This window comes from Psammomys obesus, unplaced genomic scaffold (assembly GCF_907164565.1).
Source record: "Psammomys obesus unplaced genomic scaffold, mPsaObe1.curated_primary_1811, whole genome shotgun sequence".
NCBI lineage: Eukaryota > Metazoa > Chordata > Mammalia > Rodentia > Muridae > Psammomys > Psammomys obesus.
In genome coordinates this window covers 8,262,622-8,288,613 of record NW_026596100.1, presented here as the reverse complement: position 1 = coordinate 8,288,613, position 25,992 = coordinate 8,262,622, and the positions used below count along the sequence as shown (strand labels likewise).

Here is a 25,992-nt window from a genome sequence, read left to right as displayed (position 1 = left end):
AATCAACATTACGTCATTAAACACGGAAAAGTTGAAATAGAGGTTTTATTCCCTACTACCTATCAGTCATGCTTTTAGATGGTACACTGCATGCTACCAGAAGAGAAAGGTAATCTTCAATACCACCAAGCTACAAACCCTGTGACCTTCAACAGTTCCCTGCTTACATACAAGTTGTATTAGTTCAATAGTGTCACAAGTGTCCTGGAAGTAGCCAAGTATCGCTTCTCAATTCTCTGATGGGGTTGAAGACTACTAGATAGTTATAGTTTCACAGTTCGGCTTATCTTGTTTAGGATTTAAGAAAATGTTTTAAAGTCTAGAAAGATGTTTATTTAAGTTGATGAATACAAGACATGACAGAGAATGACTTAGATACAAGACTTTAGATTCACCTAGATAGGATAGATAGTATTTTCTTCAAGGTTGCAAAATACAAATGAGCTAAATATTTTGAATGTAACTTTTACATATGGCTTTCCTGGTTGTTTTATAACTGTTCTTGCTATGTGTAGCTTATTATAAATAAATAAACTCCATATGAAAGATAAGATAATAATAGATCGATAGATAAGTACAAGCTAGTAAAAAAAAAAAAACTTAACAGATAATATCCAAATATAAAAGAAACATATAGTAATTGTCTTTTGGGATCTGATTCACCTCACTGTGAATTATTATTTCTTCATTCTATCTATTTATCTGTAACTGTTGCAATTCATTTTTTTCTTTTATTTTTATTAATTACAGTTTATTCACTTTGTATTCCCCATAAGCCCCTCCCTCCTCCCCCCATCCCATCCTTCCTCCCCCTTCTTCACGAATGCCCCTCCCCAAGTCCACTGATAGGGGAGGTCTTCCTTTCCTTCCTTCTGATCTTAGTCTATCAGATCTCACCAGGAATGGCTTCATTGTCATCTTCTGTGGCCTGGTAAGGTTGCTCTCCCCTCAGGGGGAGGTGATCAAAGAATGGGCCTATCAGATTATGTCAGAGGCAGTCTCTCTTCCCATTACTATGTAACCCACTTGGACACTAAGCTGCCATGGGCTACATCTGTGCAGGGGTTCTAGGTATCTGATGTCCATCCTCTTTGCCTTTCGGAATGGGGATTGAGCATTTTAGTCAGAGTCCTCTCTCTTAATTAGTTTCTTTAGATGTACAGGTTTTAGTAGGTTTATCCTACGTTGTAATTCATTTTCAACAGATAAATCATATTCCATTTTGACTGTACCACATTTTTGTTGTACCTTCATCAGGGATGGATATCTAGGCTGTTTTCACTTTTTGGCTATGATGAGCACAATAGTCATAAGCATGGATGAACAAGTATTACAGTGGAGTCCTTTGGGTAAATGTCAAATAATGGTATAACTGGATGGTAGAGTGATGCCCAGCTTCCTGAGGGAACCTCCACCTGATTTTCATAATAACTGTATCAGTGTACACTCCAATCAGCATGTGCTGTCATTTATTTTATTGATCTAAGTTTTTTCAAAATTCAGGAAAGATAAAAAATTTTAAGTAAAAAAAGCTAAAGTTGTGGGAATGTATCATAAGCAAATGTTCCATACAAGAAACAGTAAAGTGGGTTACTCAAACTGATGTTAGGCACAAATAAATAAAAAATGTAAAATTCTTAGCTAAAAGTAGTTTTCTAAATCTGAAGCGCCATAATATAATTTAACAATATAAATCATATGCACAAAACATTAATATCCTTAGAAGAAATGCTATAATGGAAATCAATAAATTCATTACTATCTCAAATTTAGAAAATTTAAATTTTTAAATTTACAAATATGTTACTAGTACAAAAATTAAAAATGCTTCATGGCAAGGTTTGATGATGAGTTGTCGCTTTTTGAATATGAAAAATTAGTAATAAAACAAATGTAGGTGGAGGAAGGGCATCAGAAAATGAGAGAAGAAACTGCATATCTGGTATCGCTGGAGTCCCTGCTTATGCTTCTGCTTGGAATGTTTTTCTTCGGTTTCTCTCTGCTAGATTCAAATGATCAGGTCTTATATTAAGACCTCTGATTTTAACTGGTTGTTTTGAGTGAGAGAGAAGGACATAGTTTCATTCTTCTTCAAATGGACATCTGACTTACACAGAACCAGTTATTTATTTTTTATTAATTACAGTTTATTCACTTTGTATCCCAGCTGTAGCCCCTTCCCTCATGTCCTCCCCTTTTCTCCACCCATGCCCTCCCCCAGTCTACTGATAGGGGAGGTTCTCCTCTCCTTCCATCTGATCCTAGTCTATCAGGTCTCATCAGGACTGGCTTCATTGTCTTCCTCTGTGTCCTGGTAAGGCTGCACTCCCCTCAGGGTGAGGCGATCAAAGAGCAGGCCAATCAGATTATGTCAGAGACAGTCCCTCTTCCCATTTCTATGGAACCCACTTGGACACTGAACTGCCATGGGCTACATCTGTGCAGGGGTTCTAGGTTCTCTCCACGCATGGTCCTTGGTTGGAGTATCAGTCTCAAAAACACCCCTATGTCCACATTTTTTTTGGTTCTTTTGCACTCCTTGTGGAGTTCCTGTCTCCTCCAGGTATTTCTATCTCCCCTTTCTTTCATAAGATTCCCTGCACTCTGCCCAGAGTTTGGTTATGAGTCTTAGCCTCTGCTGGGTAGAGTTTTTCAGAGGCCTTCTGTGGTAGGCTCCTGTCTTGTTCCCTCTTTTCTCCTTCTTCTGATGTCTATCTTGTTTGCCTTTCTGAGTGAGGATTGATCATCTTACCCAGGGTCCTCTTCCTTGATTCGTTTATTTAGGTGTACAGATTTTAGTAAGATTATCCTATATTATATGTCTAATATCCACTTATAAATGTGTATATGCCTTGTGTGCCTTTCTGCTTCTAGGATACTTCACTCAGAATTGTCTTTTCCAGTTCCCACAATGTGCCTTCAAATTTCATGATTTCCTTGTTTTTCATTGCTGAGTAGAATTCCATTGTGTATATGTACCACAATTCCAAAATATGCTCAAGTATACAAGAAGGACATTTGCTCAATCATGTTCATAGCAGCTTTTATTTGTAATAGCCAGAAGCTGGAAACCCAGATGTCCCTCAGTTGAGGACCTGATACAGAACTAGTTTTTAAAGAAGGTGTCTTTTCTTCAGCATGTGATTTTCTCCCTTTGTTCAAAATTAGATGTCTGTCATGGTTGTTTTTGTGTCGTCATCTTTATTCCATTCCTTTAGATGTTTATTTTTGTGCCAGGACCATAGTTCTGAGCACTATGAATCTGTAGCACACTTCACAATCTAGTATGGTGATTTCTCCAGCATAGCTTTTCCTCAGACACTCTTTAGCTATTTATGGTCTTTGTCTCCATCTAAATTTTAGGATATTTCTTCTAGTTATGTGAAGAATACCATTCTCATTTGAGAAATATTGAATTGCATTTATAGAACACTTTCAGTAATATATCCATTTTCACAATATTAATTGTACTAACTCATCAACACAGAAGACCTTCCATCTTTTCATTTATCTTTTAATTTTTGTTCGTTTTTTCTTCATTTCTTGATAGTTTTCCATCTTTTAGTGTTTTGTATACTTGACCACAGTATTCTTTTACCTTCATTACATTTTCCCTGGGTAATTTTTGTTCTGGTGTTAAGTGCTAATGTGCTTGTTATTCTGATTTTTTTCTGAGTATGCTTATTATTTGTTCTAATATCTGATCTTTATACACCAATTTTTCTGTTCTGCTACTCTGCCATAAGTGTTTATAATAATAATCTCTTAAGGGCATTCAGAGTGAGTTTTTAGGGTGTTTTAACTATAGGATCTTATCACTTTTAAATAGATTTGTTTTTCTCCTTCCTATGGATGATTTCTGTTTGTTTTCCTCACCCAGATGTGTGGGTTAAGACTGTAAAAGCTCTCTTGGGTATGGATCCAGAGAGTAGACACTCCTTTGACATTTGGATTATGCTTGTTTAGCATAGTGCTGGCTGCTGCCGTGGCTTTAGTCTGCTTTTTTATTCAAGTGTACATGAACCTTCTAATACTACTTTCTTTGGGGGTTTTATTATGAAGAGGGGTTCAGGGTTTACCATGACATTTTTTTTAATAACCATTGAGATGATTATGTGATTTTTTTATTTTTACTCTATTTTACTTACTTTTTAACAGTTATTGACAAGGAATTTTATAATTAAATATTCTCAAAGTTATAGTTTTTTCTTCTTTTTTAGTCCTTCTACCCCATGACCCAGTTTCTTTTATTTCTGTGTTAAACTCTCATTTTTAAAATTTGAAATTTCATTGTTCATTTTATTAATCATTTACAATCACAATTGTCACAATTGTACACACACATACACATACACTCACACTTCAACATTCAAGAGATGGGCCAGCAGTAATGAGCATTTGTTCTTTCAATGGACCTGGGTAGGGCTCCTAGCCCTCACTTGATGGCTCACAAGCACTTGTAAGTACAAGTCCAGGGTGTCCAACAGCTTCTTCTGAACTCTGTGTATGGTGCACTACATACATGCAGTTGAAACACAAACATATATAAAATATGATAAAAGAGATTAAAATAAGAATTATTAAACATAAATAAGTATTGGTAAATTTGGCATTCTGATAACAATCAAAGCACTTAGAATTCAACTAAATTCATGTATCAAATTAGGAAGCCTAATTAACCCTTTCATGAAAGAAAACGCTGTTATTTTCTCTAGTATTTATAATGTTGCTCAAAGAAGTTTTATTATAGTTGCTATTGAATTTGTATTAGAAAACTAGTGCATGGGGCTTTTAAACAGATTGCTAAGTATTGTGTAGTCAAATCATAACAGTTTGTAGTTTTCAAAGCACTTTTTTCTAGCATAAGGAAAATACTTTGATTTCAAAATTTATCTGGCAAATATAAAATAATTGTGTCATATGTGATGTGTTATTAAAACTATACAAGTTAATTCAAAGTACTAAGAAACATGAAATTTGCAGATATCACAAGCAACAGGAGGCCAATGGCAGTGGTGATCTATGTATGCTCAAGGTTTGGGGGGATTAAGATGTGGTTGTGTAGCTTAGAGTGACCTTGAAATCATTCAAAGGAAAGGTAGGCTGTTTTTAATTATAGAGTTCTTGCTTAGCGTGCTGGAGCTCCTAGGTTCAATCCTCAGTACCACAATAAATAAACAGTCAATGGATAATAACAGGAAAGAAACATGTAGCTCCTATGGATGTTATATATTAACACATGACAAACGGATTGTGGAGATGAAGATTGGGGTCCTATGTCATTTCAGGTAAACCTATATTCCTGAAAAACACCCCCAAAAGATAAGGAGTTGCCTCACCAGTGAATAACACTGTGAATGTTTCCACATTTCATGAAAGAGAAAATCTAATGACCTCATCAACTACTGTAACAAAAGAGCTCCTTCAAAACAAGTTGATATGGAACTGAGCATCATTCTTAAAATAGCTGGCTAGTGAAGATTTTTGTTTATAATGAAGAGGCATTAATTTGTATTTTATATGTGTGGCTGTTTTGCGTATGTGTATGTATGCATGATGTGTGTGAAATGCCTATGGAGTGGAGAAAGAGGATGTTGAATCCTTTGAAACCACCATGTACCCACATGGAAACCAAACCCTGTTTCCTGCAAGATCAACCAGTGTTCACAATCTTTATGGCCATCTCTTTTGCTCCCAGCTAAGATTTTCCTGGATGTGGACCTGAAAATATTATTAATAGAGTATTCATTGACCTTTGTAGATCTTAACCCTAAATGCTTAAAACAAACAAAAATACCTTGGTAACTTTGAAAATAATTCTATTGGCCTCAGCACTGATTAAAGACAAGAGATGCTGATATCTCACCATCATTCTAAATTTAGTAAATCTCAGTACATGGACTTTCATATTTCCCTTTCTACCTTGCCAGCTACAAAGCCCAATGAGAAGCAAAGGAAACCTTAAAAAGAATGCAAAGGGTTCCTATAGGAAAACTGGAAAGACCACAGAAGTATCAAGTACACCTAACACAAGGGACCAGAAGGAAGGGATTTCAGGGGACGTGTGACCTCAAGGGTCAGATGTCATATACAAGGTAATTTGTGCAACTTAAGGAGCAATGCTTCTTGTTACAGAGGGCCTTGTGCAAGATTTAAAGGAGCAAAACAAAACAAAACAAAAAACACACAAACAAACAACAAAAAAGAAGCAAAACTTGGTTTTCCAGAAGCATAAATTAAAATGGAGAAAACTTTAAATTGGAACAACTTCTGCTACCTGAGTAGTGTCACTGAAAAGGGAAGTGGGAAAGTTTGGCTCTGGTAGGACCAAAATCAAACTATAACATTCTTAACAACATACTCTTGTAAGGAAAAATCCAAAATTAATAGTGACAAACTACAAGTGAATGCAATTTAACATAAAATTCTCCCTCTCTCCCAACTAATTATCTTTTTTTAAATGCACCTAATTAAAATATCTTTTTTTAATGCACCTAATTAAAATCTCTTATCTTTCTCTATTCAACGGAAACTGTTTCTGGCTTTCGACAGTGGCAGCAGCCTTGGTGGATTGCTTATCTTGTTGTTATACTTTCATGGGGTGTATTTTTACCGTTGTTCTGTTTTCCATCTCGTTTACCTGGTGAGTATAAAAAAACATATTAATTAATTAATTAGAGTAAATTTTACCCTCAGCTCTCATTCTCAAAGCATAGATAAACTATGTTCCCTTATGAATATGCTTTTTCTACTGGTATTGCCCTGTGACAAAGAAATAGTGTCATAGTGTTGTTGTTACCCAATCAAGGTATATCACATCCAAATACTATATTTATGTACTACATTTTTGTTCATATATATATGTGTAGTTTATTATTTCTTAATAATCCCTTTTATTTAACATGCATAGATCTTTTAAAAAATGAACTATACTCAAATGTATTTACCAGTGTGTTCTTCAGATTCTTTAGAGTAACAGAACTTGCAGAACAAATCTCTCATTCTCTACACATACATGTACATACACATATATATCTACATATATATGTGTATATGATATTTATTAGAATGGCTTATAAGCTCTGGCCCAGCTAATCCAATAATGTCTGTCTATGAACAGGAGGTCAGTATTTGTTCAGTCTGTGAGGCTCAGTGTCTCAGCTGGTCTTCAAAATGTGCTAGAATCCCAAAGTATTAGGCTCTGATGCCAGGGAAGAAATGGACTTGCTATTGATGAGGATAAGAGCAAGTAGGAAAAGAGCAAGGGGTCTAGGGAGAAGTCTTAGCACTCAGTTCTTAAAGAAATGCAAATGGATTCTTTGTCAATAATCAAGTTCCTGTAGGTTTGTGGGTTTATTTCTGGGTCTCAATTCCATTTCAGGGCTCATCTGTCTGTTTCTACACCAATACCATGCAGCTTTTATTACTATTGCTCTGTAGTACAGCTTGAAATCAGAGATGGTGATACTTCCAGAAGTTCTTTCATTGTAAAAGATTGTTTTACATATCCTGTTTTGTTTTGTTTTGTTTTGTTTCCATATGAAGTTGAGAATTGTTCTTTCAAGGTCTGTAAAAAAGTACATTAGAAGAACCTGGAGGGTCAGGAGCTCCTCAAGACAAGCAACATGGCAAAGTAATCTAGGTCTGAAACACCAACAGAGGAGAATACAGGGACTGGACCCAGGCCCTCTACACAGATATAGCCGGTGGACAGCTTGGTCTTATGGGGTTCCCTAGGAAGTAGAGGCTGTCTCTGGCATGGACGCTGTTGACAGCTTTCCAATCAGTTCTTCCTGGCAGGGCTGCCTTGTCAGGCCAAAGGGGAAGAGGATGTGTTCAGTCCTGATGTGACTTAATGTGCCTGGGTGGGGGTGTGAGTGAGAGGTGCTCCCCTTTTCTGAGGAGTAGGGAAGGGATGATAGGGAGAAGGAGGAGTTAAGGTGGGGCCAGGAAGGGAGGAAGGAGGGAACTATGATGGGAGTGAGCTGTTAAGTTGTTGGCATTGGATCTCTGCAATTTCTTTTCTTTAATTTATTATTACTCTTATTATTATTACAGTTTATTCAATTTGTATCCCATCTGGGGCCCACTCCTTCATCTCTCAACCCGACCCTCCATCCTTCTTCTCTCCCTACGCCCCTCCTCTAGTCCACTGAAAGGGGCGGTCCTCCTTCCCTTCTATCTGAGCTATCTGAGCGTAGCCTCCTATCAGGTCTCATCAGGACTGGTTGCATTGTCTTCTGTAGCCTGGCAAGGCTGCATGAAGGCACTTACTGCTATGAAGTTTCCTCTTAGCATTGTTTTCATTGTGTCCCATAAGTTTGGGTATGTTGTGCCTTCATTTCCATTAAGTTTAGTAAGTCTTTAATTTTCTTTCTTATTTTATTCCTGACACAGTGGTAATTGAGTAGGGAATTGTTCAGTTTCCATGAGTATGTAGGGTTTTTTGTTATTTCTGTTGTTGAAGTACAGCTTTAAACTGTGGTGATCTGATACAATACAATAATTTAATTCAATTTTCTTGTATTGGTTGAGGCTTGCTTTGTGATCAAGTATATGATCAGTTTTGGAAAAATGTTCTGTGGAAGGCATATTCTTTTGTGTCTGGGTGAATGTTCTGTCGCTATCTATTAGGTCCATTTGATTCATGATATCTGTTTTGTTATTTCTGTTTAGTTTCTGTCATAACAATCTGTCAATTGATGAGAGTGGGTATTGAAGTCTCCCACTATTAATGTGCGCAGCTCAAAGTGTGACTTAAGCTTAATAATGTTTCTTTTACACATGTGGGTATGCTATTATTTGGAGCCTAAATGTTAAGAATTGACATGTCCTCTTGGTGGATTTTTTCTTTGAAAGAATGACATGTCCTTCCCCATCTCTTTTGATTAATTTTCATTGAAATTTTATTTTACTAGATATTACAATGTCTACTTTAGCTTCTTTAATAGGATAAAGGAGACATCCTATGCACAATGGAATTTTATTCTTCTATAAAGAAAAATAAATCCATGAAAAAACTAGAAATTCTTATGTTAAGTGAACCCTGTGAGACTCAGAAATTCAAACGTCAAATGTTATTTTTTTCCTCCATAAGCGAGATATGAATTTAAAAATATGTATGTATGTACACATGTTGCTGTGTCTAAATATGTGTGTGCATGGGGTTGGTTATTGGTGTGACAGACCTAGAAAGGTGTTCATTTGAGGGTCACAAGAGAGCTTCATGGAAGTTGGTTATACAGTAATGAAATGCACATAATGTGAAGCAGAACTTGAGACTCACAGGCTAGAGGAGTATGTGGAGGTGGGGGAAGATGATGACATATAGGAGAGCAAAAGGTAAAAGGAACAAATAAGAACAGAGTGTGATGATATATATGCATGAAAATACAGTTATGAAATCAGTTCCATCGCCGAAATGTTTAAAATGTGTTTAACAATTTTTGCAATCACAGAAATGATAATTGAAACTCTTTTAAGATTCCATCTCTATCCATCCAGAATAGCTGTCATCAGGGACATCTCAACTAGACACTGTTCAAGAAAAGTGAAATCTACATTACTCTACTTGCACTATTCACAACATCCATGATATAAAAACAGCTTAGAAACCTATCAACAGATTACTGGATGAAGAAAATATGTTGCCCAGCACAATTCATTCAGATGTAAAGACTAATTATAATTATAACACTTGAAGCTGACATGGCGTGTGCATGTAAGAAATTAAGAAAGAAAAGGAGCTATGTGAGAAGAAAAGATAAAGGGGCTGAGGGAAGGTAGTGAGTAAATGTAAGTCAAGAAAAGATGTAACGATATATGTATAAGAATAGGGTAGCCATCTACAGACTTAAGGAAGCTAAACACTGAGGAGGACCCTAGGGAGGATGCTTAAGTCTCATTCAGAATGGCAAACAGGATAGACACCAGAACTGATGGAAGAGAGGAAACAGGATGGGAGCCCACTATAGAGAGTCCTCTGAAAGGCTCCACCCAACATGGAATCAAAGCAGATACTGAGAGTCACAGCCAAACTTTGGGCAGAGAACAGGGAGTTTTATTGGAAGAGGTGGGTGGTGTTAGAGGGACATGGAGGGGACAGGAGCCCCAAAAGGAGACCAATAAAGCTAAAGGATCTGAGCCCAGGAGGTCCTGCAAACACTGATGCACCAATGGAGGACCATGCATGGAAAGGATACAGATGCCCTGCTCAGATGTGGCTATTGGCAGCTCAGTCTCCATGTGGATCTCTGAGGGAGGGGAGCAGGGGCTGCCTATATCATGAACTTGGTTGCCTGCTCTTTAATCATCCACCCCCTGGTGATGCAGGTTTGCCAGCCACAGAGGAAGATGATCTAGGCAGTCCTGATGAGACTTGATAACTATGGGCAGATGGCAGAGGAAGAGAACTCCCCTTTTTAGTGGATTATGAGAAGGGGAGAAAGGAGAAGAAGGAGGAAGGTTGGGACCAGGGGTAGCTGAAGGAAGGGGCTCCAATTAGGATACATAATGAATAAATTGTGAAAAAAAATAAAATAATTAATAAAAATAAATTTTAAAAAGGAATGAAAATATTATAATTATATTTATTAGTATTACATTGTCACATTATTATTCTTACTTAATATTGTTTATAATTATTATTATTACTTATTATTATTTTAAAAGTTCTAACTTGTTAATGCTGTTTATTACCTCAAAATACATTGTGAAACATAAAAGTGTTTTTTTGGGGATGGATTATTTTAGGGCTATGTCATCAAATATTTTTTATTGAACATGCTATTGAATTCAACATTAAATTAAGAATTAATTCAGCCATAGGAACCAGAATTCAGCAGTTAAGAGACATACAGAGTGGTGGACTTAAGAACTGGGTACTGTAGACATGAGAAATTTTCATTATCAAAAAATTGTCTTTTGCAAAGCACTACTGTGGAAGAATTTGCATTCTAAAATACACATTGGTTTTGGTGTGTTTAAAATAACTCGTTTACCTTTCCATGACAAGTAGGGATTATTATATGTGTGATGTATATTTCAGTGTATGATGTATATTTTCTTACTGACCAGGAGCTAGCAAAAGTTCATTTTTCTTGTGATCTACAGGTTCACAAGTGCTAAGACTTGAGAAAGAAAATGAACCTCCTACCTTTGACAAGAGGCTTAAAGATAAGGAAATTGGAACTAATTTGAAGGATATACATAATACTATTCAGGTAAAACAAGATACTTTTTTTTGATAACAAGCAATTAAATTGGCCTGTTTAATTTCTTATGAAATTAAGAAAATGACAAAGTGTTTAATTTAAATTTGGGTAGAAGTCTGAGAGTCTCTTAGTTAAATTATGCACATTCCTTGTAATGGAAAGTAAGAGACTTCTTTTTTGTTTTTTTTTTATTAATTTTTATTTTTTATATTAATCACAAGTTATTTACTTTGTATCCCAGCCATAGCCCCCTTCCTCATTCCCTCCCAATCCCACCCTCCCTCCCTCATCTCCTCCCTGCCCTTTTCCAAGTCCACTGCTAAGGGAGGTCCTCCTCCCATTCCATCTGACCCTAGTTTATCAGGTATCTTCAGGACTGGCTGCAATGTCCTCCTCTGTGGCCTAGCAAGATTGCTCCTCCCTTGAGGTGGGGGTGGGGGAGGTAAAGGAACCAGTCATTGAGTTCATGTCAGAAATAGTTCCTGTTCCCCTTGCTAGGGAAACTCACTTGGATGCTGAGCTACCATGGGCTCAGCATCCCATATCCATACATGTTCATTGTTTGTAGAAACAGTCTCACAAAAGATCCGTGTGCCCTGATATATTTTGTCCTTGTGAAGCTCCTGTCCTCTCCCAGTCATATTAACTCCCTCTTTTATCGTATGACTCCCTGAACTCTGCAGAAAGTTTGGTTATGAGTCTCTACATCTGCTTTGATACACTGCTAGATAGAGTCTTTCAGAGGCCCTCTGCAGTAGGCTCCTGTCCTGTTATTTGTTTTCTCCTACTTCCCATGTTCATCCCATCTGCCTTCCTAAGTGAAGATTGATCATCTTACTCTGGGTCCCAATTATTGTTTATCTTTTTTAGGTGCATACATGTTCATATGTTTATCTTATATTATAGAGCTATATAATTGAGTACATACCATGTGTGTATTCATGTTCCTGGGATACCTCACTCAGGATGATCTTTTCTAGATCCCACCATTTTGCCTACAAATTTCATGATATCCTTGTTTTTAATTGCTCAGTAGTATTCTATTGTGTAAAAGTGCCACAGTTTCTGTATCCATTCCTCAACTGAAAGACATCTGGGTTGTTTCCAGGTTCTGGCTATTACAAATAAAGCTGCTGCAAACATGGTTGAGCAAATGTCCTTGCTGTGTACTTGAGCTTCTTTTGGATATATGCCTAGGAGTGGTAGAGCTGGATCTTGAGGAAGCACTGTTCTTAATTGTCTGAGAAAGTGCCAAATTGATTTTCAAGTGGTTATACAAGTTTAAATTCCCACCAACAATGGAGGAGGGTTCCCAAATTCTCCACAACCTCTCCAGCATGTGTTGTCACTTGAGTTTTGAAACTTTGCCATTCTGATAGGTGGAAGGTGAAAACTCAGGGTCGTTTTGATTTGCATCTCTCTGATGACTAAAAACATTGAGCATCTCTTTAGGTGTTTCTCTGTCATTCTCTGTTCCTCTACAGAGAGTTCTCTGTTTAGCTCCATACCCCATTTTTTAATTGGATTGGTTGATTTATTTTTTTTTAACTACTGTAGTTCTTTATAGATTCTGGATATCAGCCCTCTGTCAGATATAGGGTTGGTGAAGATCCTTTCTCAGTCTGTAGGCTGTCATTTAGTTTTGATGACAATGTCTTTTGCTTTACAGAAGCTTTTCAGTTTCATAAGGTCAATTTATTGATTGTTGCTCTTAGAGCCCGTGCTGTTGGTGTTCTGTTCAGGAAGTTGTCTCCTGTGTCAATGAGGTCTAGGCTCTTCCCTACTTTTTTCTACTAACCAATTTAGTGTATCTTGTTTTATGTTGAGGTCTTTGATCTACTTGGACTTCAGTTTTGTGCAGGATGATAAATATGGATCTATTTTCATTTTTCTGCATGTAGACATCCAATTGGACCAGCACCATTTGTTGAAGATGCTGTTTTTTATCCATTGAATGGTTTTGGCTTCTTTGTCAAAATCAAGTATTCATTGGTTTTTGGGTTTATTTCTGGGTCTTCTATTCAGTTCCATTGATTGAACTTTCTGCTTCTATGGCAATACCATGCTGTTTTTATTATTTTACTATTTATTATTTTACCATTACTCTGTAGCACAGCTTGGGATCAGAGATGGAGATACCTCCAGATGATCTGTTGTTTTACAGGATTGTTTTGGAAATTCTGGGTTTTTTTGTTTCTCCATATGAAGTTCAGAATTATTCTTTCAAGGTCTGCAAGAATTGTATTGGTATTTTGATGGGAATTGCATTGAATCTGTAGTCTGCTTTTGGCAGGATGGCCATTTTTACTACGTTAATCCTACCAATCCATAGGCATGAGAGATCTTTCCAACTTCTGATATCTTCTTCAATTTCTTTCTTCAGAGACTTGAAGTTTTTTTTTTTTTTTCAAACAGGTCTTTCACTTGCTTGGTTAAAGTCACTTCAAGATACTTTATATTATTAATGGCTATTGTGAAGGGTGTCATTTCCCTGATTTCTTTCTCAGCCCTTTTGTCTTGGGTAGACAGGAGGGATTCTGATTTTTTTTTTTTTTAGTTAATTTTATATCCAGCCATTTGCTGAAGGTGTTTATCAGCTGAAGGAGCTCTCTGGTTGAATTTTTTGGGTCACTCATGTATACTATCATATCATCTGCAAATAGTGAAACATTGACCTCTTCCTTTCCGATTTATATCCCCTTGATCTCCTTTACTTGTCTTATTGCTCTAGCTAGGACTTCAAGTGCTATGTTGAATAAATATGGAGAGAGTGGGCAGCCTTGTCTTATCCCTGATTCCAGTGGGATTGATTTAAATTTCTCTCCATTGAGTTTGATGTTGGCTATAGGCTTTCTGTATATTGCCTTTACTATGTTTAAGTATGTGTTTTGTATTCCTGATCTCTCCAAGACTTTAAACATGAATGGATATTGGACTTTGTCAAATGCTTTTTTGGCATCTAAGGAGATGATCATGTTTGTTTATATGGTGGATTACATTGATGGATTTCTGTATATTGAACCATCCTTGGATGCCTGGGATGAAGCCTACTTGGTCATGGTGAATAATATCTTTTATGTGTTCTTGGATTTGGTTTGCAAGTATTTTATTGAATATTTTTGCATCAATGTTCATGAGAGAGATAGGTCAGAAGTTCTCTTTTTTTGTTGGGTCTTTGTGTGGTTTAGTTATCAAGGTGACTGTGGCTTCATAGAATGAGTTTGGTAAATTTCCTTCTGTTTCTGTTTTGTGGAATAGTTTGAAGAGAATTGGAGTTAGCATTTCATTGAAAGTCTGGTAGAATTCTGCGCTGAATCCATCTGGCTCAGGACTTTTTTTTGGAAGGGAGAGTGTTGATGATTGTGTCAATTTTCTTCAGGGATATAGGGCTATTCAAACTTTCTACCTGATCTTGACTTAATTTTTATAGATGGAGTCTATCAAGAAAATTGTCCATTTCTTTTAGATTTTCAAATTTTGTGGCACATATGCTTTTGTAGTACAACCTAATGATTGTTTGGATTTCCTCAGTGTCTGTAGTTATGTCCCCTTTTTTCCTTTCTGATTTTGCTGATTTGGATAGTTTCTCTCTGACTTTTAGTTAGTTTGGGTGAGGGTTTGTCTATCTTGTTGATTTTCTTAAAGAATCAGCTCTTGGTTTCATTTATTCTTTGAATAGTTTTATTTGTTTCTAATTGATTGATTTCAGCCCTAATTTTGATTATTTCCAGCCATCTGTTCCTCTTCGATGTATTTGCTTCTTTTTTTTCTAAGGCTTTCAGTTGGGCCATTAAGTTGCTTGTATGAGATGTTACAAATTTCTTCTTGTAGGAACTTAGTGCTATGAATTTTCTTCTGAGCACTGCTTTCATTATGTCGCCTAAATTTAGGTATGGTGTATCTTCATTTTCATTGAATTCTAGGAAGTCTTCAATTTCTTTCTTTATTTCTTCCTTAACCCAGCTGTCATTGAGCAGCAGTTTGTTCAGTTTCCATGTGTTTGTAGGCTTTATGTTATTTCTATTGTTGTTGAAGTCCAGCTTTAGACCATGGTGGTCATATAGAATACAGGGAATTATTTCAATCTTCTTGTATCTGTTGAGGCTTGCTTTGTGACCAACTATTTGGTCTATTTTGGAGAAGGTTCCATGAGGTGTTAGAAAGAAGGTATACTCTTTTGAGTTTGGGTGAGAAGTTCTGTAGACATCTATTAGGTCCTTTTGAATTAGGGCCTCTGTAACCACCTTTATTTCCCTATTTGGTTTCTGTCTAGATGATCTGTCCCTTGGAGAGAGTGGTGTGTTAAAGTCTTCCACTATTAAGGTGTTGGGATTGATGTGTGATTTAAGCTTTAATAATGTTTCCTTTACAAATGTAGGTGCTCTTGTTTTGGGGGCATAGATGTTCAGAATTGTGATGTCCTGTTGGCGGATTTTTCCTTTGATGAGGATGTAGTGCCCCTCCTCATCTTTTTTGATTAATTTTGGTTGAAAATCTATTTTATTAGATATTAGGTTTGCTACCCCAGCTTGTTTTCTGGGTCCATTTGCTTGAAAAACATTTTTCCATCCCTTTACTCTGAGGCAGTGTTTATCTCTGTTGCAAAGGTGCGTTTTTTTGGATGTAGCAGAATGTTGAATCCTGTTTCTGCACCCATTCTGTTAGTCTGTGTCTTTTTATTGGAGAGTTGAGTCCATTGAAGTTGATAGTTGATAGTGACCAATGAATGCCGGTTCCTTTTATTGTGCAGTTGGTGGTCTCACTGTGTTTCATTGCTTGTTTTCTTTTAATTTTTATTGGGACATTATTTGTATCCTATGTTTTCTTGGGTATAGTTGTCTTCATTGGATTGGAGTTTTACTTCTAGTATCTTCTGTAGGGCTGGGTTGCTGTTTAGAAATTGCTTAAATTTAATTTTATCATGGAATATTTTCTTTTCTGCATCTATGTTGCTTGAAAGCTTTGTTGGGAATAGTAGTCTGGATTGACACTGTGGTCCCTTAAAGTCTGCATGAAATCTGACCAGGCCCTTCTGGCTTTCATAGTTTCTGATGAGAAGTCCCATTGTGATTCTGATAGGTCTACCTTTATATGTTACTTGCCCTTTTCCCCTTGCTACTTTTAATATCTTTTCTTTGTTCTGTATATTTAATGTTTTGACAATGATATGATGTGAGGATTTTCTTTTCTGGTCTAGTCTGTTTGGTGTTCTATAGGCCTCTTGTATGTTTATGTACATCTCTTTTTTTAAGTTGGGAAAATTTTCTTCTATGAATTTCTTGAAGATATTTTCTGGATCTTGGAGACTGGAGTCTTCTTTTTCATCAATTCCTATTATTCTTAGATTTCACCTTTTCATGGTGTCTTTGATTTCTTGGATGTTTTGTGTTTGGGACTTTTCTGATTTTGTTTTTTTCTTTGAGAGAAGTATCAATTTCTGCAAGCGTATCTTCAGCTCCAGAGATTCTCTCTTCCATTTCTTTTATTCTGTTGGTGATGCTTACTTTTGTGGGTCATGATCTTTTCTTTAAGTTCTCCAGCTCCAGGGTTTTCTCATTTTGTGTTTTCTTTATTGATTCTAATTCTATTTTTATGTCTTGTACCATTTTCTTCATCTGTTTGAATGTGGCTTCCTGTCTCTGTATGATGGCCTCTATTTTTTTTGTTTGTTTCTTCTCTATATGCCACTAATTTTACCTCTACTTGTCCTATTTGCGTGGCTATTTCTCTGAGAGATTTGTTTGTTTCCTCTTTATGTGACTCTAATAATTGGATAAGCAATCTTTAAGGTTATTTTCCTGTGTTTCGTTTCTGAAGAATTGGGGTATTCATTTATTTGGGGTTTGCTGGTGAGGCCATGATTTCCTGAATTTTGTTGGGTGTGTTCTTTCGCTGACCTCTAGTCATTTCTTTATCTGTAGCCTTCACTGTTCATTCTTGGATTCTGCAGTTCAGATTGATACCATCTTTCTCTGGTTTCTGTAGAATTATTCAGGGAGATGAGAGAGGTCCAATGGTTTCAGCGTGTACATTGGTGCTTCCCACCTGCGGAGGGAAGTCCGCAGGTGCAGAGGGACAGATGCAGTCAAGGGTGTATGAGTGCATGTGTGTGGAAGTTTGCCTTGAGGGACAGGGTGTTACAGAATTTAGAGGCCTTCAGTTGAGGGAGGGGCATCTTGAGGTCACCTGAAGGGGTCACAGGCACTGAAGTTATCACATGCACTGGTTTGATTGCGTGCACAAATTTCCTGGGTTTGTCAGTGGCCTACAGGTTACTGGTATTTTCCCTAACTGAGCTCCAGGAATTATTTGCCTAAATTCCTCTGGTGGTGCTAGAGAGCCAAGGTCTCCATGTCTCAGGATACCCTCTGTTTCCCACAGTGGATGGGTGGGTAGGAGGTTTCTGATGTCTGGCTGCTAGCTTGGAAGCGTGGGGCTCTGCTGGCGCTAGGGGGCACACTCACCCTCTAGCAGTTCAAATCATAAAGCACAGGGGTTCCTCCTGTTCTCTGAGCCAAATGTGCCCTCAGACAGCTCAGTGGTGTTGTAGCCCCGGTACCCAGGAGTCCAGCTGCGGGTGCAGAACTGGGGTGTATAGTTGCCTGTCAGGAAGTCCTGTGGTGCCAGTTCCCTGGCTGGGTACTTGGTGCACATGGGTGTTTTTGTAGGTCTGCTGCACTGCCCGCTGTCCACTACTGAGGGACTAAGCGGCCCCATGCAGTACAGTCAGACTCTGAGGAGTCAATAGAGCTGGCCACTCTTGGGCGTGGGACCCAGGTAAGCTCTTACCATGGATCTGGGGTTCAGCAAGTGGGTTAGGCTGGCCGCCGAGGGTGTGGTGCTAGTGTTCCTGCCTCTGCTGTCTCGGTTCTCAGGCAGCAAGATCTGCATCACTGGTGCTGTAGCTTGGCTACTTTGAGGTGGAGAGAGGCCCAAGGAAGGAAAGCCCCTTTCCGTTCACAGAGAAGTCCATGTCTGACCTGAATCAAAGAGTTCTCCACTTCTTTGCTGTCCCCCTTCCTTCAGGAAGCCACAAAGTCAATTTCCGGCTTCAGCTGTCCATTCACTCACCAGTTTCAGAGTTATGAATCTTCTGGCCCTCAGAAATGATGCCTGCTGATGGCCGCCATCTTGAGGTCGATCTAATTTTTTTATTAATTACACTTTATTCACTTTGTATCTCCTCTGTAGCACTCTTCCCTCCTAATCCTTCCCTTTCTCCCCCTTCTCCACATATGTCCCTCCCAAAGTCCACTGATAGGGGAGGTCTTCTTTTCCTTCCTTCTGATCATAGTCTGTCAGGTCTCATCAGGACTGGCTGCATTGTCTTCCTCTGTGGCCTGGTAAGGCTGCTCCCCGCTTAGGGAGAAGTGATCAAAGAGCAGGCCAATCAGTTCATGTCAGAGACAGTACCTCTTCCCATTACTATGGAACCCACTTGGACTCTGAACTGCCATGGGCTACATCTGTGCAGGGGTTCTAAGTTATCTCCATGCATAGTCCTTGTTTGGAGTATCAGTCTCAGGAAAGTCCCTTGTGCTCAAATTTTTTGGTTCTGTTGTTCTCCTTGTGGAGTTCCTGTCTGCTCCAGATCTTACTGTTTCCCACTTCTTTCATAAGATTCCCTGCACTCTGCCCAAAGGTTGGCCATAAGTCTCAGTATCTGCTTTGATAGTCTGCACAGCAGTTGAGACCTGATAAGCTAGGGTCAGATGGAAGAGGAGGAGGAGGACCTCCCCTATTAGGGGGAAGGGCATGGGAGGAGAAGAGTAAGGGATGGTGGGATTGGGAGGGAATGAGGGAAGGGGCTACAGCTGGGATACAAGATGAATAAACTGTAATTAATAAAAAAATAAATTTAAAAATTTGGAAACCCCATATCTAAAATCATCTTAAAGGATACACAATTCTAAAGGTACTTTGTCACAGGAGATGAAGAGTACATGCATACGGGCTTTTATTGTAAACATGTTTGGGATATTAAGGATCTGAAAGTTACATAAATATTTAATCTTTTAGGAACCAATAAATACAGTAAAATTACAGGGTACAAAATTATATAGCATTCACCAGCTGAGTTAGGTAAATGTAAAATATGAGTTTATATTTTACCTCACTGAGAAATATTTTCAATGAGCTAACAGATCCATAGATAAAAGTTATATTTGCTGTAAAGCCAACCTAAAGTACAAGTCTTTATGGAATGTGTCTTAGGGAAGTATATAGTTTTGTTTTCTTAATCACATATATTCAGTTTAGACTATAGAAAGAGATAAATGGAATGAGAAAAAATAATTTTGATTTGATCTATTCTATTTCAGTTGCTGTTGAAGAACACACTGCTGATGACCCAGATATTCTGCAAAGCCGTGGAGTTTATAACCTCTGAGGAATCTTCATTATTTGTTCCCGTATATTTAGAAAGCCAGTTTATGTTAACACCCTCACTTGCCACTGTGCTTACAGGTAGATATTTCTTCCTATTGGGCTGACTTCAATTCTTTTCACAACGTCCATATTTAAGTGATATATACATATGTGCATGTATATATATAATATATATATATATTTAAGTAATATGTCATGTAAGCAGAAGACAGAGGGTGCTGTGTACTTGAGTGCTACATTACTTAAAACTATAAAAACAGGAATACATAAAACTTAACAATGCTATTTACACAGCTCTCTATCTTTCTGCCTCCCCGTGTACATACCTGCCCATTTTCTTTTCCCTCCCCTTTAGGAAACAACTATTTTCCAGCCACAAAACTCCTTTCTTTCTGCTCGTGTGTCTGTACTCAATATTTTTCTAAAATATTCACATTTCCTACCAGTTCTTCTGTCTCTTTCACCAGAAAACATATTTTTTTCAGATTCACATCGATTTGAACTTAATACATTGTAATTATGCTGTTGTATTCCTTTTTTATTTAACTGGCAGAGACATGCTGCTGTTTACATGCATGCAATTGTTTATTCATTATTATATTAATAGACAAAAAAATAAATTTAATCTTAATTTGCCTAAACAATGTCATAATGCATAAGCTCACAATATCCCTTCATGCATATTTGTAAAAGTTTTTCTATTTTGACACTAAACAGCAACTGCTATTGTTTATATTTTATATGATTATTATTATTTTTTTTTTACTATTTATTCCTTCTGTATCCCAGTTGTAGCCTCCCTCCCTCATATCCTCCCAATCCCACCCTTCTTCCCTCTTCCTTCCCTATACTTCTCCCCTCATTCACTGATAGTGGAGGTCCTCCTCCCCTACTGTCTGACCTTAGCTTATCAGGTCCCATCAGTACTGCCTGGATCCTTTTCCAGTGTGGGCTGGCTAGGTCGCCCCACCAGGGAGAAGAGATCAATGAACAAACAACTGAGTTCATGTCAGACTTTCTCTTCTCCCCATACTAGTGAACCTACATGGAGACTGTGCTGTGTGCGGGCTACATCTGGGCAGGGGTCTATGTCTTCTTTATGCATGGTCTTTGGTTGATGCATCAGTCTTTGCAGTTCCCTCTGATCACAGCCAAACTATTGTATACATTTTCAATCTTAAAATTCTATTGAGATTTTGACTCTTTAAGAGATATTGTAAATGGAAGTATTAAAGGGTTCTAGAATTAATTGAAAAGTGATTAACATAATAGTTCATTTTATGGTACAAAGAGGTAAGCAGGCATGTTATAGCACTTAATGTAACTGGTGAAAGAATAGTAAAATGAGTATTTAATCTTCAAATACAAGGCTGGAAAAATAAAACAGAATGAATATAATGTATGTGAGAGAAAAAAAAACAACCAAAAACCAAAACCCAAATGTTAGTGCAGCAGCCTTGATCATAAGCAGATTACTGAGTAGATTTGTTTTCATCATTAGGTTTTTCCGTGTATTTATATATTGGTCTCATGTGTTTGAGTACTTGGCCCTAAGGAGTGGCACTATTAGGAGGTAAGGCCTTGTTAGAGTATGTGTGGCCTTCTTGAAGGAGGTGTTTTACTAGGGGCATGCATTGAGGTCTCAGAATCTCAAGCTAGCCCTAGTTTTAGTTTGACTTCCTCTGCCTGCTGACCTAGCTGTAGCACTCTCAGCTCCTTTATTATCACCATGTCTGTCTGCTTGCCAGGATGTTTCCTTTTGTGATGATAAAGTAATAATATCCCTCTGAAACTGTAAGCCAGCTCCAGCTAAATGTTTTCTTTTAAAAGAAATGGTGTGGTCATGGTGTCTCTTCACAACACTAGAAATCCTAATGGAGACACACTCATACTGTTCCTCTGTTATATACTGCTACTTTTCATAATGTTTTTTTCTTATTGAGGTTTCTACATGATTTCACCTAAACAACTCTTTACTTTTATATGGTGGCCTTCATGATATGTTGAGTTCTTCTTAAGGTTGTATCTATTTTCAAAATTACTCTTTAATATAATGTCTTTATGAGTTTTTTTGTGATGACAGTTTGGCAACAGAGCTTACCATGTCAAAATCAGAGTAAATCAACATTTCTGCAAGTCTTCTGGTACTTCTAACAGATGTGTAGGCATTTTAAGTTGTGGTATGCCTACTCAATGGTGACTCCCACAAGAGTGATAGCACTGTTCGAAATTATGGACCTCTAAAACCATTGTTGATAGTGACTGTTACTGGAAAGTGATTTTTACATTGGTTGCTGCATTCATGTTGCAAGGTCTATGGAGTGCTTAAAGGAATATTATCATAAAGATTAACAATTAGAATCATAGCTTTTACTGTGTGAAATTTTATCACCAGACTCATCAGTCACATGCAGCTTTGACTACTGTAGAATATTGTTTCTCGCTTTTTTGATACTGTGTGTATATTTGCCCTGAAACTAACTTCAGCCATGCCTCCCCAACTGTACTGGTGAATAGGTGGGATTGTATGTCTCTCTCATTTCATTAAGTAGAAATGTCCACTAAGTTCAAGCAACACTGTGTTATGGCTGGAACTAAATTAATTCTCCAGAAAATACAGCTGTGGGGAACAAAAGTCCATTATACACCAGGCTCTAGGGTTGATCCCTATTCTTGTGGGATGGATGGCAGAGAAAGAAAGAAAAATAATTTTTGAAATAATAAAAATAGCTAAGTAAAAAGGAAATTGAAAGGCTGGATCTGTCACTCAATGAAAGAAAACTTGTCTAGGATATGACAGAACCAAAAAATCTGATCACAGGGGTCTTTCCTGAGACTCATACTCCAACCAAGGACCATGCATGGAGATAACTTAGAACCCCTGCACAGATGTAGCCCATGGCAGTTCAGTGTCCAAGTGGGTTCCGTAGAAATGGGAACAGGGACTGTCTCTGACATGAACTGATTGGCCTGCTCTTTGATCACTTCTCCCTAAGCTGGGAGCAGACTTACCAGGCCACAGAGGAAAACAATGCGGCCACTCCTGATGAGACCTCATAGAATAGGATCAGAAGGAAGGAAAAGAAGACCTCCTCTATCAGTGGACTTGGGGAGGGACATATTTGGAGAAAGGGGAGAAAGGGAGTGATTGGGAGGGGGGAGAGGAGGGTGCTACAGAGGAGATACAAAGTGAATAAAGTGTAGTGAATAAAAATTAATAAAAATGAAAAATAGAGATGAACAGAAGGAAAATGAAAAGCATGAAAAGAAAAAGAGAAAAACTTAATTAAAATGAAGATGAAAGTAAGAAAAATAACAAGAAATGAAAATGCAATGTTAAAATGTAAACAAATGGAGGGAAAGGTAAGTGAAAACACTTTCCCTACTAAGATCTCTCTGGGTCTTCTAGAATTAAAAATTTACAGTGAATAGGGTAAGAATAGTAGAAGTGTTTTCAGATTACTCTATTTCTTCTCAGTTGTCACCAAACCAGTGGGGGCAGAACCAGGCTGTGCCCAACATCTAACAAACACAGTGGCTGTTGACTGTACTGGGATGTGTACTCTGTGGAGTTGTTAAGCCTACGGTGCTCTGCACATCGATACTGACAACAGAGAAGTGAGCCTGTCTTGCCACATGAGCATAGGACTTTAGTCTACTTTAGGCTTATATTCACCTAAAAAGTTTTCTTCTATACAATGGCTATATAGATAGTATTGAGGCTACAGCAATCTCTTCACACTGAAAATTAAATTTGAGCAGACTATGGACCATGCTGAACCATTGGCTCTGAAGACTTTGGTCTTGCTCCCTGGGCATAAGGAATATCCAAGATGTGGAGAATCCCTGGAATATCTCACACTATGTGAGCATACACTTGTCATATGTTGTATCAGAGACACTCACCTAAGGTAGAACTGCCTCACTTCCTGGGGTTGCTGCTTATACAGCTGATTCACTGAGGAGTCCATGAGAAGGCTGAGATTCTTTGGCAAAGTTTGAGACTATGCCAGCATTTCCAATCTCAAAATGGCTGAGTCTCTGGCAACAGAAGACTCAGGTAGTGCTATAACTGAATTTTCACTGAGCTTCCTATTAATTTCTTTTCTGAAGCTAGCTTGCTTTCAGACTCCAGGCCTAATATTTACTTCAGCTTCTTCTCTGCATAATGTAGCCTTTTTTTCCCACCACGTCTTGGCTTCTGCTGCCATTTTACTGCCCAGTAGCAGGAAATCTACTTTCCTATTAAAGTTTTATATTTCAGGAGTCAAGATATTTGCTCACTTTGCTTTGTTATTCTTCCTGTCCATGGAAGGTGCCAGATTTTTTTTCTGTGTAGAGTATTTCCAGTTCTCATCCACTCATCCATCCACAACAAGTTTCAAGTCTATTATTTTGTTTCCATTTTATAGAATGGAATTATTGCTGAGTGTCCCTATAGCACTACCTTGGACCTGAACTTGAAATTTTATTTTTTCAATTATGTGTTTCATTATCTACTTTTTTTTTTAAACATCACCTTTATTTCTCTTCTTTTCTTTCACTTTTTTCATTTTTATGGAACATTTTATTTGTATGTGTTTATTATGGCCTGATTTAATCTTGAGTTTGTATTGTCATTGGTATTTTGTTCTCTATCCATTACATTAACACATAGTGGTCTATATTTGGAGTTGCTTGAATTGAATTAATGTGTATGTTTATTGTGCTATATTGAGCTTTCTATTTTCCTATTGCTCCTCTTTTACTTTTTTCCAGCTCATATTATTCTTGTAATTTCCTTTTTCTAATTTATGGTTAAGTATAAAAACCATACATTATAATGGGCACTCTTTTGTTTTGTTTTAAAAATGTTCATGTTGACTTTCTATAAGAGATCTCAGTGAATTGGCCCATCCAATCTTTTTCACAGGATGGTTTGAGGAATCCTGTTATTTCAATTAATTTTCTTAAAATAGGCCATACATTCAGTTGGGTTCAAGAATAGCCACAAACTGACCACTAGAATGCCAGACTCAGACTGATGGAAGTTGGTTGAACATTGAACAAAAACAAAAAATAATCTGGGTTTGGGAGCCAGACTATGATGCCGGTCTGTTTCTAAGGCAGGCTTTTTATATATATATATATATATATATATATATATATATATATATAAAAAAGTGATAAGGTAAGAACCAGTAACCAGGTATAGAAAGCAGGGGAGGCATCACTTTGACCAGCTAAACATAATCAATTTTATTCCAAGTGTATTGTAGTATATTTAGGTAGCTAGACAAAGGACTTTAAGCTGATTATCTGGGACTTAGGGTAGAGGAGTTCTTGGGGACTTTGCAACTTTCTGGGAGTAAGGAACATAGCAGGATGCTGTGATCTTTAACTCAAGCAAAACATACATTTATCAAGTATTGTTTCATTCTAAGAAGCAAGTACTGAATTATTGAATTGTATATCCTGCTCCCAGGCATGCAGAGCCTGAGAACTTGAACTTAATTTCACCTTACAATCAAAATAGAGACTTGGAGGTAAAAATGGCTTCTGATAGGTATTAGGTGACAGCAGTTATTAATAGAGGCCTCACAGTTATGCTAAGAAATAAAGTAGGTCTCAATCAAGGGGCTATAGAGTTTAAGCAGGTTACAACAATAGTATCTCCCAATAAGACAATTCCTAATTTCTAAGTGTCATGAACTATGTTTCTGGGTTGTATTATATACTCAGTATATAGGAGTAAAACATTACCCTCACAACCAGAATCCAGTAGACATATAATGGCTCCATCCTCATGCCCAAAATGTATATTGTAATGTCCAGATTTATTCAAATTTAAAATCTGCTAGGATAGATTGTTTGATTAAAATCTGTACTTGAGTAGAAGGAATGACATCTCTATGTAATTTTTTCTGTACTACCAAGAGTTACTTTTAACCGTGTTTTATTTTTTCTTTTCTCAGGACTTATTATTCTCCCAGGAACTGCAGTTGCTCATTTCATGGGAGGTCTAATTGTTGACAGATTGGACATGAATTATAAGACCAAAGTAAACTTTACAGCCGTGACAACTGTTCTAGCAACTGTGTTTTTTACATTAATCTTTTTTGTAGAGTGTGAAACAGTGAAAGCTGCTGGAATCAATGAGGATTATGATGGGTAAATATAAGGTTTTTGTTTGTTTTTCTCATTCATATGCAAATTTTATTTATCCTTTTTATTTTAATTTTATTTTTAATTATACTTTATTTACTTTCAATAACCCCTCTAGTTCCCTCCCTCCTCTCCTCCCAATCCCTCACTTCCTCCCACTTCTCCACATATGCCCCTCCCAAAGTTCACTGATAGGGGAGGATTTCTTTTTCTTCCTTCTGATCCTAGTCTGTTAGGTCTCATCAAG

General features: G+C 37.4%; 1 protein-coding gene across 1 annotated transcript in view; it reads left to right on the top strand.

Annotated features, from left to right (window-relative positions):
• Positions 1 to 25,755, top strand: part of LOC129692142 (solute carrier organic anion transporter family member 6C1-like) — a 48,956-nt gene extending 23,201 nt beyond the window's left edge. Inside the window, exons 7-10 of the mRNA XM_055628384.1 lie at positions 6,553 to 6,643; positions 11,113 to 11,222; positions 19,535 to 19,679; positions 25,556 to 25,755. Coding sequence (XP_055484359.1) covers positions 6,553 to 6,643; positions 11,113 to 11,222; positions 19,535 to 19,679; positions 25,556 to 25,755 — 546 coding nt within the window. The remainder of the gene's footprint in view (positions 1 to 6,552; positions 6,644 to 11,112; positions 11,223 to 19,534; positions 19,680 to 25,555) is intronic.
• The last annotated feature ends 237 nt before the right edge of the window (positions 25,756 to 25,992 follow it).